Source organism: Quercus robur, chromosome 7, assembly GCF_932294415.1.
Source record: "Quercus robur chromosome 7, dhQueRobu3.1, whole genome shotgun sequence".
In the NCBI taxonomy this organism is placed as follows: Eukaryota; Viridiplantae; Streptophyta; class Magnoliopsida; order Fagales; family Fagaceae; genus Quercus; species Quercus robur.
Window position 1 is genome coordinate 34211932 of NC_065540.1, and position 14860 is coordinate 34226791.

Genomic DNA, 14860 nt, shown 5'->3' on the forward strand with positions numbered 1-14860 from the left:
TTTCCCACTGTCTTTTTTCAGTTCCCCTCCAAACCCCTAAAAATTTCCTAAACCCCTGTTTAATTTCCACTATTTCTCATCATGTTTTGTTGTGGTTTTCTTTTACTTTTGGGCTAATCAAGATTCAAGAGCGATCCAGATGCAAAAACACACTCTTTTTTGTTCTTCTATGATGGGTAAGGAAATTTAGCAGCAAAATAATGTATATATAGTTCATAAATTTTCCCAATGGCTGATGTTAGCGACTCTAGCAATACTCAGATTCTTGACTCTCAGCCTCAGCCCCTATCATCACCACCATCTGGTAAACTTTTTTTTTCCCTCTTTCTCTATTGATTTCTCAGCTTTTTGCTTTTGATCAAATGATTGAAAATGGGAAATTGTAAAATAACCATGTCTTAAACAGTAGAATAATTTTTTTTTTTTTATTTTTTTTAATAATAACGTGATTTTTGTGTGGTAAAGTAGACAAATATATGGTAGTGTTAGTTTGTGTAATGAGATGTTTCTTTTGGGTACAAAAGTAGGAAATGAAGCTAATGATGTGACAGAAGTTGGGTATGCTGTGGCTTATGAAGATACTGTTGTGCTTGATAGTCCATTAGCCGAAACCCAGTTGGAGAAACTTGTTTTTGATGATGAGGTTGTGGGTGATGGGATTGGGGGTGCAGTATGTGAGTATGAGGAAGAGGTGGTGCTTGACAGTGAGGATGAGGGAGTGCATGGAAGTAAAGTGGTTAATGTTGTTAATGGCGTATTGGATGGTAAAGCCAATAGAAGATTGAAAGGGAATGTGATGGACTTGTGGAAGGGGCAGCTCAGTTCACCTTGTAAGCGAGTGGACATCGCATTGGCACCAAATGTCTCCAACCAGGAACAATTTGGAGCAGGTTAGTGTCCACTAGTTTTATCTGAAATAGTATTTTGCTAGTGGGTTTTGAATTTTATTTTCTTCGTGTTATTTATGACTATTGTTGAGTCTTCATGTTGTGTTATATCTTATAAATGAACTTACATTTACATGTATATGCATTTCTTTAATCCTTCTGTTAGAAAAAAAAGAGGGCAATTTTGTGAAAACTATTCTGTGGATTGTTTGAAGGGAATAAAGGATCTTCTATAAATTTTGAGAGCACTGGTAGGGGAAAAGATCTAGCTCATCCACCTCCAAGTGATTACAACCTTGCTAGATTGAATTACATCAATTCTCAGGAACCTGGGGAGTCAGCTGAAGCCAATGCACTTGGGTTTGTGGATCACTTCTTGTCATCTAACAATGTTGGCATGTCTCCAAGTGTTGGCCATGGAAAGACTTTTAGGGAGAAATCACTTCCTGTATTCAGTGCAAAAGGAACTCAAAGTTTGGCAAAGAGAATTAAACTTGGAACCGCAATTGTAAAAACAGGAGCCCTTGAATGGACTGATAGTGATCAGCATGGAGGTGGTGAAATTGCTAGCAAAAGGATGGAGGCATCTATTGATTTTGGAGGTTGCTGGCATAAATCAGTGACAAGTCATCAGGACACCAGGAATCTTCACATTAAACGAGGTAGCAGCTTAGTTCATGAGGGCAAAGAGAACAATGAATTCCTAAATCTCAGTAAGGAAACGATGCATTCAACTTGTGCTGATTCAAGATCTGCCTTATTCAGCTCAAAAGAGATTAACAGGACATTACAAGTAATTGAAAATAACCCTGTTGAGGAATTACAGGATTGGTTAGATGCTAGCTTAACAGGACAACAGTTGGAAGCTAGCGATATGGAAAGAGAAACATCTGACATGTTTGATATTGGTTTTAACACTCAAGTGGCTGCTGAAGCTATGGAAGCTCTAGCATATGGGCTCCCTGCAGGCGACAGTTATGGTAATGCTTATCAAAGTCCAGAAAACACCCTTGATCATCCTACAAGAGGTGTAAATGAGAATGAAGCTCATTTTGGACATTCATCCTTCCAAGAGACTGCTTGTTTTGATTTAGGAGACATAGCAAGAAAAACAAAGCGAAGAAAGCGTTCTGCTAGAAGATTTAGTAGAGGAAGTTCAGGTTCATTTCAGAAGCAGTCTGTAAATCAGGAGTTAGATCTTGAGTTGGCAATAACAACAAAAGTGAGAAGAGGCAAGTCCTCTGATCAGAGACAGTTAAACAGTGGAAATTCTGGTGATGCAATTGAAAGTTTAGGCAGAAGATCTGTTAAGCCTAATAAGCAAAGAAAGGCAGAGGGATTTTCAGAAAGGAACAAACTTAAAGAGTTTAAGATTGATGTGCGTTCACCTCTGTCAGTTGAAAATATGTCACTTGGCAAAGTACAGTCCCAAGGAAAGTGTATGAATTTTTCTCTGATTGCCCACGAGAACAGGCAGTGGACGTCAGGGGGTAATGTGATAAAGACTAAGAATCAATTAGATAATCCAGGAGATGTTATAATTCAATACAGAAGAAAGAAGAGCCGTGTAGTTGCTGATCCAGTTGAAGTTTTGAGAGCCAATGAAGGAAATTCCAAACTGGACTTCAATTCATCTAGGGAAGCTAGAAACAGCAAATTGAATCACAAAGATCAATTTGTTCAAAGAAAGGCAAAGGCATCTTCGGAAGGTACCAAACTTAAAGAGTTTGAGATTGATGTGTGTTCTTCTGTGTCAGTTGAAAATATCTCACTTGCCAAGGGACAGTCCGGGAGGTGTATGAATCTATGTCCTGTTGCCCACCGAAACAGCCAAAGGATGTCAGAGGGTAAGTTGATAAGGACTAAGAATCTAGGAGAAAGGATAAATGATGGTGTTATAATTCAATACAGAAGAAAGAGGAGCCGTGTAGTAGTTGATCCAGTTGAAGTTTTGAGTGCTGATGGAGAATATTCCAAACTGGACTTCAGTTCATCTTGCGAAGCTAGAAACAGCAAATTGAATCAAGATGATCAGTCGATTCAAGAGGTCACTGCCATAACCAATTCCTTAAGATCAAATCCATGGAGATATCCAAGAGGGAAAAGAACATGTCGTAGTGTGCGAAGACATTCAAGTGGACCTAATAACATGCATGCCCCACTCACAACATTAGATGGAAATGACAGAAATCTTCATTGTATTGAAAGTCAAAAAAGGTCAGAGGGCATTGAAAAAGTGAAGGGGAAAGCAAATTCACCAGTATATGCTTGCCCACACCGGCATTCTACAGAAACTGATGAACCAGGTTCTGTGGGTGCTATTCCAAACTGTGAATCAGATGCCATCAATACAAGAGTATTTCCTAGAGGTTTGTGCAGAGCCAGGGCATCTATGCAATCTAGAAGTCTAAATGGGAAAGATTCTACATCAACTGGTGGTGCAGGAAAGAACCATAAGTTGGAGGTGTTATCAAACAAGACTACTGAGCCATCTGGTTCAGAAAAAACTATTACATTTAGCTCCGCCAAGGGCATAAATGTGGCAACATCCAATTGTATATATTATGATTATCACAAAAAACCATGCAACAAAAACCTACCAAAATCATCCTTTTTGAAAGAGCTTTTAAGACTGGGTGTCCCTGAGTCAACACCTGAGATTACATGGAAAGACTCAAGAAGACGAAGAGATATGGCATTTGTTCGAGTCTTGTTTAGCCAGCATTTGGACAACAATATCATCAAGCAACAGAAAAAGGTAGATCTTGGAAGCTTTTCAATTAAAATGCTTTTTGTATTTACTTGTTCATGATTTTCTAAATCCCAAATTGTTAGCTAGTCTAACTTGGAGGTCTGGACTCTCTTGAAGTAGTTCATTTTATCAAATTTGGAGGTTTTGGTTCCCTTGAAGCAACTAACAAAAACAATGTCCATAGCACTTGTACACTGCATGTGAAATTACCATAATTCATGTCTTAACTTATATTTATTTTCTTCTGGCAGATCCTGGGACGACTGGGCATATCCATTGCGTCATGTTGCAGGGATGCCACACATTTCATAGCTGACAAATTTGCACGTACAAGGAATATGTTGGAAGCCATTGCTCTTGGAAAACCAGTGGTGACACATTTATGGCTAGAGAGCTGTGGACAAGCAAGCTGCTTCATTGATGAGAAAAATTACATTCTGAGGGATACCAAAAAGGAAAAGGAAATTGGCTTTAGCATGCCTGTCTCACTAACTCGTGCAAGCCAACATCCACTTCTAAAGGTAGGCATTTGTTAATTGGCTCTAACCAGATAGAGCTTTGGCCTGCTTGCAAATTGGTTATCTCTTGTCTTGTCAATTGAGATGTTTTTACATGCTGATGTCTGTTACCTTACAATTTTTTTTTTTTGATAATCATTACCTTACAATTGTCACTTCTTCCCTATAGGGTCGCAGAGTCGTCATTACCCCAAGTATAAAACCTGATAAAGAAATGATTACAAGCTTGGTCAAAGCAGTTCATGGCCAGGTATGTAATATGTCAATATGTGTAAATCCAAAGCTAGCATCTATTAGTTCATTGTTGGTAGCAATGTAGTGCCTGTCCTAATGTAGTTAAATTATATTATGATCTGTTTTCTGTTTTTTCCCTGCATCTCACAGATGCAATGATATTCTGTGTTCTATTTACCTCTTTGATGTTTTACTGAGTTTCTGATAAATTGCTCCTCAGCCAGTGGAGAGAAGTCAAGTATTTCCAGCAAAGGATGAAAAGATCCTAGATGATCTTTTGATTCTTTCTTGTGAAGAAGATCATGCAATCTGTAGGCCTTTCCTTCAGAAAGGTATACATCTATCATCCATCTTTTTCTATAAAACAAATACTAGAGTTGTTGTAAATGACATATTGTACCACCTGTTCTTGCAGGAGCAGCAGTTTACAGTTCAGAGCTTTTACTGAATGGAATAGTTATTCAGAAATTGGAATACGAAAGGTTGGTATTGGTATGACAACTATATTCTAATATTGAAGTGTGCATATGCAAGCTGGGGTTTGAGTTTGAATCTAGCATTCACAGGCTCTAGAAATCTGGTTCACACCAACTCATCATTAGCTAGTATCCACCTTGAAAATGTTTTTCATGCTTTTAAAAGCTTTTCACTGAACAAATGATTAACCAGGCACTTTTTTAAGTCCAAGTGGCGCTTAGCTGGTAGTATCATAAAGTGCTAAAGGTCTCACCAAATTACTTCAGAAATTTGATCTGTTGAAGATGAGTACTCCACTTAAGTTAATGGTAGACAACAGATAACTTTGGAGACCAAATAAAGTATTAACCAGGGCCCTTAATTGCCCTAGTAAGAATATACCATGCGACTTTGATATAATTAAACATGTATTGCATGTATGGGATTTATGCTATTCACATCAGGCAAATGTAGTGAATATTTTCAGCCATTTGTTATTTTTCTAACTCTCCGTTTCATTTTGTTTATGACAGACATAAGCTGTTCACAAATCAAGAGGAATCTCTATAGTACATGATCAAGAAGCCACTTGCTATAACAGTAGCATTGCATTTTTGCAATCGCATTGATAATCTGAATCTTTCTAGCACAAGATCAAGGAAAGATGATGACTTTTGTCTTTTTGTAAGCAATGTATGTAGTTTTCCCTTATTGGTTTTTGCGTTTGTGGGTGCCAGAATTCCTTGCAGTAGAATCAGCTTTCTGATGGAAAGGGAGGGGTTGGTCATTTTTGTTGTAAATTATATATCAGAAGTTCACTGGAGTTCTTTTGGTAATCATAGAAACTTTTGCATATTTGTTACATACAGAATTAAAAATGGAGAAACCACAATGTTCTCGTACTTCTCTTGTATTCAATTTCCATTTAAGGAATGAATTGGATTTACTTATTAATGTACAAATCAAATTAAAGTAATAAGAACTTATCAGTTTTATTTTTTCCATTGCCGCAGGCAAAAAAAAAAAAAACTGGAAAAAGCCAGGCAAATTTCTATTATGCAAATGCTGCATCTGAGCTTTTATTAGGTACAAGTAAACAGAAAACTTGCAGAGCCATGGAATCCAGTGGTAACTAATTAGCAGGAGTAATAAGAAGAAGACGAGTTTGATCAACACCTTCCCAAGAAGCCATGGAAATTAAAGGAGCATATAACAAAAACGTTTCAACCCTAGCAGACCAGACCAGACCAATCACAAAACAAACAATAGTCATCACTACAGCTTATCATATACATACTTGTAAGCTGTAAGAGCTTGTTGGATAATACAACAACTACATGTCGTTTTTTAACTGAAAAATTGAATGGAGAAAAGAGATATGGCTAATGTTGATTATGCGATTGAGACCTTTTTTATTTATGAGGAATGCTAATGTTGATTATAAATACCCCTTTTACTTTGCTGATTAACACTTTAATAGCTTAGCCAATACCCCTTTTCCTTTGCTGATTAACACTTTAATAGCTTAGCCAATAACTTAAAAAAAAAAAAAAAAAAAAAAAAAAAAACCTAAAGACTAGTAATATTTATTATTATCAAAACCAGAAGATTAGTTTTTTCGTTTCAGTCCAAGCCTTGCTTAGAGTTGACCTCTGCTCCCTTTATGGTACATGTTCCTATCGACACTCCTTACAAAATACAGTAAAAAAGACATTTGAGGTTGGCAACTTGGAGACTGCCTTGTGAGAAATGGCAGTATGGCACTCCAATCAATCACACTCTTTCACCACTCATGAACAATCTTAGTTTTTGCAAGAGATGCCTTAAGTGAGTGCATATGTAATTTGCTAAGTACCCATAATTCTAGGTAAAAAATTAATGATGTAATGTCAATTTTTTTTTGAGAAACAATTAATGATGTAATTTGGATACACAGTATGCAGAGAAATTCCAGTGTATAAGAGATGCTACTTTCATAGCAGTTACTTGGCAAGTTGCTGTAGCAGAACATATATCTTTATTGAATCAACAAGCATTTTATTCAAACCAAAAGAGACCTGAATTGTATATCAGGTTACAAAGAACTAGCAGCAGGACTATAAAACTACAAAAACACAAGATTACAGGAATACAACCACTTTCTCATATCAGATTTCACATTTTAAAACAAGAAAACATACTAAAAAACAAAGCAGGGCTTAAATGAGCAATCAGCAGCCCTAAAATTTCCTTCTTTACTGAGTCCGGGAGATTCCTTATTAACCTTTCCAAAATTTGGAAGGAGAATGTTTTCCATCTCATTCAGATAGATTTCATTTTTGGTAAGTACGACCTTTTATACCTATTAAGCCTTGACTAGTCCCTAATCAACCTTAATCTTAGATAGTAGGTGTGCTGGTTGGTCAAAGCTCATCAGTGTGCTTGGCTTTGATAATTGATACTATTGTTGCACAAACAACATTACACTGGCTTTGGTTGACCTGGTAATTTCCTGCCAAAATTACCCCTCAAAAATTTTAGTTTTTAATACTTTGTCTTATGGTCCAATCCAAGAAGTTGCAACTTGGAAGGGTGTTTTGCTGTCCATCACATTTTGGTGGGACTGTGGCACGTTGCTATCTACTTTAAAGCTCTCTCTCTCTCTCTCTCTCTCTCTCTCTCTCTCAAACCTTGTACTTGTCTGGTGAGCCAAGCTGAAAGCTCAAAATACAATCTTTCTGCAAGAAAGTATGTTAAGGTATGGCCTAAGGTTGGTTTCTCTTTGTGTTTACTTTTTCTCCTTCAACCGAATCTTTTTTTGGGGTTTAAAGAGCTTAAGGGGCATCATCTTCTTCCTGGGCAATTAAAAACAAGGCAGATTTGATTTCAAGTCCCATTTTGACCCATGTCTTTTCTATGTGAATGGAGGACTCATTTCTCAATTATGGGTTACTGAAATGGCATAATTACTGGCCATTTCAAAATTGATCAATATGGGTGCACCCCATTTAAATTAGCCCTTTAATTAATGAAATTTAGTTTTGTTTGCTTTTTTTCATATATGCTGAAGTGAATATAGCTCATAATATGTTCCTTTTGTTTTAACAGCAAAAATGTCTCCATTTCAAGAGCTTTGCTTGCTCAAAGCTTCTACAGGTTACTATCAACCCAGACTGGAAGGTGTGTCAAAGTTACCTATTCTTTTACCATATATTTATATTCAAATTTACTTTTCTTACCTTGGATATTTCTTTCTTTCTTTCTTTCTTTTTGTTTTTGATATGACCACATTAGATGTGCATGCTGATCCAATAATAAGCTGTAAAATATTATTATATGCTAGGAATTTTCATGGATGGTGGTATAGTAATACCTATATTAGTTTTTTTTTTTTAGAATGATACAATAAAAGGTCTACCTATGTTAGTTAAATGATACAATAAAAGGTCTACCTCTTTTTTTTTTCTTTTTTTTTTTAATGTTTTATATTTGTTTGTTAGTGCCTAGAGTTGCCACGTTACTGGGTATCTGCACAGACCTTTCCAAGATACAATTATAAAACACTTTCTTTAAAATATAAAACATTATTATATGTTTTATATTTCTTTATTTATCATATATATATATATATATATATTTATATATATAAACACTTTCTACAAAATGCTGTTGCTAGTAGTACTCACCAGTTTTTGGTCTACCTGGAAGTATGTTTCAGCACCCCTTGTGTGATAGTGAAGGTTTTATAGTGTATACAAGTGATTATTTTAACTAATATCACATCATTATGTACCTACTGGAACTAGCTTTTTGTTTTTTCCTGTTGTCCTGCACTTTTTCCGTATTCATTGTTTGTTGTGTTGAATAAAGTAATGGTATTTCTGTAAGAAATTTGTCATCTGTGAATAGGGGTTGCTTAGAGCCAGCCTTAATCAGGCAGTTGTGTATCCACTGCCATTCGGCCATTCCTATAGTCAAAGATGCTTATTAGGCATAAACAATGGCTAGTCTAAAAGAAAAAAATGAGACATTTTGACCTGGAGGGATCAGGTTGTATCTAACCTCTACAACCAGTATAAAACCTAGAATCCACTAATGAAGAAGCTTTTAAATTCACAAGTGAAAATTTTTTTTTTTTTTTGATATTTGGTTTTTCTAACAAAATAATTATGAAAACACGCCTAAGGGCCAAGAGGCCTTACAACCATACTAATAATCTCTAGGCTTAGCTAAACAAAGAGATAAACAAGTACACACTTAAATCACATGAAAGTAAGCTTAATCTCATGTGATTGGCCAAGATTCTCATTGATTGCACTCTCCCAAAATACATGGGTCAACGTTCTTGCATCATTATGCTAACCAAACATTCTCAAAAAAATCCATAATTTGTGAATGTGATCAAATGGTATATGTTGGGCCATGAAATTTTCCAACTTTCTTTGATTAATGAATCCACCCAAGTTGGGATCGTTTTGGTTTGATGCTTAAAACCCTTTCTTATGTTATAACATAGCAAGCTAGAAGGCAAGGTAGCATTGATAACTGGAGGAGCAAGTGGCATAGGAAAGGCAACCGCAGCAAAATTTATCAACAATGGTGCTAAAGTTGTTATTGCTGATATCCAACATCAACTTGGCCAACACACTGCAAAAGAGCTTGGAACCAATGCTACTTTTGTTGCCTGCGATGTCACTAAAGAGTCTGACATATCCAACGCTGTTGATTTTACCATCTCTAAGTACAACCAACTTGATATCATGTACAACAATGCAGGGGTGCCCTGCAAAACTCCCCCAAGCATTGTGGACCTTGATTTGGCAGTTTTTGATAAAATCATGGACATCAACGTGCGGGGAGTCATGGCTGGGATCAAACATGCATCACGTGTGATGATCCCACGACAAACTGGATCAATTCTCTGCACAGCTAGTGTTACAGGACTAATGGGTGGGTTAGCACAGCACACATATTCTGTGTCCAAATCTGCTGTTATAGGCATTGTTAAGTCTGTTGCTGCAGAGCTATGCAAGTATGGAATCCGGGTGAATTGTATATCACCATTTGCCATTCCAACTAAGTTTGTAATGGATGAAATGAGTCAAGTTTTTCCTGGTGTAGATGATCGACGGCTTGTGGAAATGGTTACTAATGTTGGTGTTTTGGAGGGAACTAGTTGTGAACCCAATGATGTAGCTAATGCTGCGCTCTATCTTGTTTCTGATGATGCCAAGTATGTTAGTGGGCATAATTTGGTATTAGATGGAGGCTTTACATCTTTTAAGCATTTGGGGTTTCCTGCACCAGATGAAGTGCAGTAAAAATTTGAACAGAGAAACTAGAAACAGAAATTTGCAAGTATAAGGAGCACAAATGAATGTATTCACATCCATTCCTTTTAATTGACTCTAGTTTACATGTCCAAGCATTCTACCTCTAGAGAGAATTCAAGCATGGATTGTTTCAAGTTGACTCTCTGCATTAAAGCTAATCTTTCATGGTGTATGCAAAAACCAACCTCATCCCCTTAAGTAACATTGTTTAGAGTGATGCATATAGAGAGTTGAGTTCAAGTCGGTGACCTGCTTAGTTTCAGAAAGCAATACATATGGCTTAAGCAATAAAATACATGTACTACCTATATATGTTCATTCAAAACTAACTGTGCTAAACAAACAATAGGATTAGTCCTGTCTTGCACAATCATGAGAAGAAATTCATGGAACACATCTGAACTTCCATAAAACAAATAATACTCCCAAAAAAAAAAAAAGTGACACAATTTGGAGCACCTGGTAATTCTAACAAACACATGGCCAAAAAATCTTTCTTTTATTATTTGGTCTCAACCTATCCTATCTATAATCTTAAGAGCATTGTCCTTGCATGCAACTTCATCAGAGTGGGGGGCCTTTGGATTGACAAGCAGATGACAGTGTTCAAGCTCCAAGTAGGACAACCTCAAACAAACCATGTGAGCTAAGCTAGAGTGCATTTTCATAGATTCATTACTTCAATACTGCAAAAGAAGTGACAAAGTAGTATATATATTAACAAATTTGTTCTTGGCTTGATCAGTTAGAAGTATCAAAATTGTTCTAGAACAAGCTTGCGCATGAAATCTTCTGGAGCTGAAAAGAAGTTCAAACAAAATAAAGATTAATGCTCCTGCTGTTAGAATTTAACCAAAAGAAATGAATCTTGCATGTGAACAAATTCAACAATAATACATTGAAGAATAAAAAGGTTAAACCTATGGAGAATGATTCTCTCCATTTGCTTTGACATTAAGAGAGCCTATTTCATGATGAAGATTTAGTTTACATGCATCTGAGGTTTACATGGTACCATATCATTTAAATTTTTTCATTCTACCAAATAAAAAATGATATCTTATTTTAAATGACTTGGTACCTTATGCACCTTTAGATTTGTGAAATATCATGTCTTCAACCTTAAAATGGACTGTCTCCATTTCAAAGTAAATGGATCGGTAAAAATTACTAAAAAAAATAAAGCCCCTTTTGTTAAATTAATAAATCAACGGTTTGACATAAGAGGAGGACTGATACCTAAGCCACCGATGAACAGTCTGAATTGGCCTAGGGCTTGTCTGATAAACATCTCCACTCCACTCACTACGATGGTCCTAACCTCTGCAGCCTCTTGTAAGAGCCGTGTATTTCTAGGTGTATAAACTGCATCAAAAACCAGCTCATATGCTCTCAAGGTCTCCTAAAGAAGCATGACAAGAGGCAATACATTGTTCAATGTGTTCTTCTGAGTTGTTACCTATTTGCTCAGAGAAAGTGAGAGAGAAAGCCTTTGAGACATGTGTTTGATCAGTATTTAGTTCCATTCCAACAACAGAAGCATTTGCAAGGATCATTCCCTCCTGAGGGCAAAATATTTTTAAGCATTCATATGGTAGAGCTTCCCTTGAAACTGCATCTGCAAGCACCTTTGCTCTCTCTTTTCAAAAGAGAAATGTCAAGATTAGAGACAAGAAAGCTGATCTTCAATTGTAATACTAAAAAGGAGAGAACAATATTGCCTTATTACCATAATTCTGATTGAATATGACAACCTGAGCACCTCTACTTTTAGCACCAAAAGCAAGCGCTCTTCCTACACCTCCTGCTCCAACTAATACAAATGTTTTCCCAGTTATAGGAGAAGTACATAATGCTTCTCCATTGGCAACACATCTCTCTGTCCGGACAAAATAAACATAAGTAATTCTATCTAGACACCACTTGATATAACAGTCTATTCTTTTACCTATACTATCATTATACATAGTCGTCCATCAAGTAATCATCATTTCAGTTTGCTGGTAATTTTGTTTAAAAACATCAAATTATTAATGGTATTGCAAAACAAACAAGTGGAGGTCATGAAACCTGTAACAAACAAAGCAATCAAGTACTCCATTCTCCCCAAAACAATATACATTTATATTCCTGGCCCGAGTAGTACTCAACTGTAAATGATATACAAAGAATTAGAAAGGTACATACAACCATCGTCTAAATAATCAAGAAAGTAACACTACAATTATCACAGTACCTCTTAATGCATCCTCTATTGCAGTGATAAAAGCCTCACAATCTGTGTTATAACCGATCAGCTTCCCATCAAGAGGCCTCCTGACTATAGTATTTATAGCTCCTATAGATTGATTGAGAAAGCATACCACAATTTAGAAGCTTATATAAACATGATCCTACAATTAACACAGCAATAAAAAAAAGTAGTGTGTCTTGAAGTTGAAACCCTGAAGTATCGTTATTAATGTCTGATATCTAGGCCTCCATAGAAGATTTGTTAATGTCAACTTCTGGATTTTAATAATTTGAATTACTCAGCTGAGTTGTATATATCTAATACACCTTCATTCCAGGTCTTGTGCCATTGTCTGGTGCTCAAGACAGACTTGGATTAGTGGATTACAGTAATGTAACAAAGGATCATAAGTGGTTTACTTATTGAACATTAAAATTTTCATTATATATGGCCTGATATATAGCAAATATATGTCAGGATTGTTGTTAAAGGAACAAAGTCAACAAACCTATGGCAATGTTTTTAAAGTTTTTTCCTCTTGTTCATGTCTACCAAACATGCCCTTAATAAGGAAACCAATATTGAACCTCATAGTTTCATAGAAGATCTCTCTCCATCCATAATACAATAGAGTTAGCGAATTATGTTGCATAATTGTTGACATAAATTTCTCTTCTCATTGTGCTTTGTATTTTGCATGCATATAGTTGATTCTTTATTTTCTCTACAGAGATATAGAGATAAAGTGGACAAATTTAATTGCAAAGATGGCAATATTTGACATGACCAATGTACATGAATTCAATGCATATATGTTCTTGCATATTAGAGTTTAATATAAATAGGTTCATGTTTACTTGCTAGTTTCTTGTTTGGGTGGGAGAGGAGGTCATGTCAGCACACTAATGAAATGAATCAATCCTCTTATTTCCTTGAGATTTGGGTGAGACTCATTGCCATACGAGATGGGCCTGAAGGCCCATTATTTTGTGCTCATAGGTTGGGCCCAAAAGCACAATGAAATGGGCCCATATCAGGCAAGGATTATTATTATTATTTTTATGGAAGCTACCGCACACCAAATGGGCTTATAAGTCCATAATCTCTCGCTTCACAAATTGGATCCAAAGCCTAAGCCTTTTCACTAGATGGATCAAGTGACTTCACTCTGTCAAAGGCTCGTAGCCCAAACAACTCTTGTTGTGGTGATGGTGATACAGTTACTATAAATACTTTTCTCCCGGGCCAATTCAATCTATATCTCTATGAAACTCAAACAAAGAAAGAGTGGCGGGCGAAATCAAAGAATTGTGAAGAAGAGTGAGAGTTTCCCTGAAAGCTTTTCTCTCAATCTGCTTCGGTATTCACGTAGAAGAGTGAGTGTATGTACTCTCTACTCTTTCTATTCGCTTCAGTTTTTTGTTTTTGTGAAAGTTATATTTATGTTCTGTATTATGTTTGTGGGTGCTTTTTTTGGTTGGCAACACTATGAAAAATACTTGAAAATAATGTGAAGAATTTAAACAACTTCAAGTTTTCTTTTTGGGTGTCATTAATAATAATGTATGCGCAATTTCAATGGCTGGGAATTTTTCTTCTGTTGAGTACTTAGAATTTTGATATTCACAAATCTGTTAACCCCTAAGTTTTTTTTCTTGCATTTTAAAGAAGCAGCATTAGGGTTTTACTAGGGTTCTAGAATTTGGGAATTTGAAGGACTAGAGAATATGTAATGCTTTTTTAATTTCTGGGTCTTCCTCTGTTTGTCTAATTAAGATATATGTATGTGTGTGTTTGTGTATAAGGTAGTTCTTGCTTTTGAATGATTCATTCTTTAAATTATTTCAAGAATGAAATGAATTTGGAATTTGGGTCTTGTGGTGCAAAGTACTAATTCTTTTATATATAGTGCTTTTTAAGATTTCTCATTGGACTTACTTTTCTGGTGCAGCCAAATCGTGATTTTCAATTCGTTTTCTTGTTTGGAAAGATCATTGATTTAAAAGCGATGAAGGTGTATTTCCCTCCTTATTCTTCATTAATGCTGCCCTGTGTTAAGTTTTGCCCAAACGAAGATGAGCTGATCTACTACTATCTTCACCCGAAGGTTATCGGTGAGCCATTGTCTTTAGGAGGTGTTGAAGTTGTACATGTACCGGAATTTGATGTGTTTAGGGTAAAAGCATCCACCTGTGCTGCTTGAGCAGGTCGCTTGCTTTGTTTTTCTGATGCATGGAGGAAAGCATTAAAATCACCAATACAGAGCCATGGACCATCCACAAATGTTTTCAAATGAGCTAGTAACTTCCACGACTTCTCTTGTTGATTAGCTTCTGGCCAACCATAGAATCCTATCAAGAACCATTCAAATCCATCTTCCCCCACAACCTTAGCTAGTACATGATTAGCTGTGAAATTAATAACATCCAATGAGACTTCACTCTTCCAAATCAATGCAATACCTCCTC

At 36.1% G+C, this 14860-nt stretch overlaps 2 protein-coding genes across 5 annotated transcripts; both read left to right on the top strand.

Moving 5' to 3' along the window:
• The first annotated feature begins 3 nt into the window (after positions 1 to 3).
• On the top strand, positions 4 to 5751 carry LOC126693173 (uncharacterized). 3 transcript variants are annotated; one of them, XM_050389061.1, is made up of 8 exons: positions 4 to 304; positions 525 to 890; positions 1103 to 3645; positions 3891 to 4160; positions 4327 to 4407; positions 4612 to 4723; positions 4807 to 4873; positions 5381 to 5751. In XM_050389061.1, exons 1-8 carry the CDS (start codon positions 229 to 231, stop codon positions 5415 to 5417), a joined length of 3552 nt encoding a protein of 1183 aa, XP_050245018.1. In that variant the 5' UTR covers positions 4 to 228; the 3' UTR covers positions 5418 to 5751. The 3 variants fall into 3 exon arrangements, with proteins under 3 accessions (XP_050245018.1, XP_050245020.1, XP_050245019.1); XM_050389063.1 differs by having other exon boundaries at positions 1112 to 3645; XM_050389062.1 differs by having other exon boundaries at positions 528 to 890.
• A 1701-nt stretch (positions 5752 to 7452) lies between these two features.
• On the top strand, positions 7453 to 10244 carry LOC126693174 (secoisolariciresinol dehydrogenase-like). 2 transcript variants are annotated; one of them, XM_050389065.1, is made up of 3 exons: positions 7453 to 7584; positions 7935 to 8006; positions 9343 to 10244. In XM_050389065.1, the coding sequence occupies exons 1-3, from the start codon at positions 7577 to 7579 to the stop codon at positions 10145 to 10147; spliced, it is 885 nt and encodes a 294-aa protein (XP_050245022.1). In that variant the 5' UTR covers positions 7453 to 7576; the 3' UTR covers positions 10148 to 10244. The 2 variants fall into 2 exon arrangements, with proteins under 2 accessions (XP_050245022.1, XP_050245021.1); XM_050389064.1 differs by having other exon boundaries at positions 7485 to 7596.
• Positions 10245 to 14860: the final 4616 nt, after the last annotated feature.

What these genes read in the sequence shown, in the direction of transcription:
- LOC126693173 (XM_050389061.1), top strand. Translation starts at nt 229, where the DNA reads ATGGCTGATGTTAGCGACTCTAGCAATACTCAGATTCTTGACTCTCAG. An exon ending in CCTATCATCACCACCATCTG is followed by an intron (nt 305 to 524) that starts GTAAACTTTTTT and finishes TGGGTACAAAAG; the next exon opens with TAGGAAATGAAGCTAATGAT. An exon ending in GCCAACATCCACTTCTAAAG is followed by an intron (nt 4,161 to 4,326) that starts GTAGGCATTTGT and finishes TCTTCCCTATAG; the next exon opens with GGTCGCAGAGTCGTCATTAC.
- LOC126693174 (XM_050389064.1), top strand. Translation starts at nt 7,577, where the DNA reads ATGTTAAGGTATGGCCTAAG. An exon ending in ATGTTAAGGTATGGCCTAAG is followed by an intron (nt 7,597 to 7,934) that starts GTTGGTTTCTCT and finishes TTGTTTTAACAG; the next exon opens with CAAAAATGTCTCCATTTCAA. An exon ending in CTATCAACCCAGACTGGAAG is followed by an intron (nt 8,007 to 9,342) that starts GTGTGTCAAAGT and finishes GTTATAACATAG; the next exon opens with CAAGCTAGAAGGCAAGGTAG.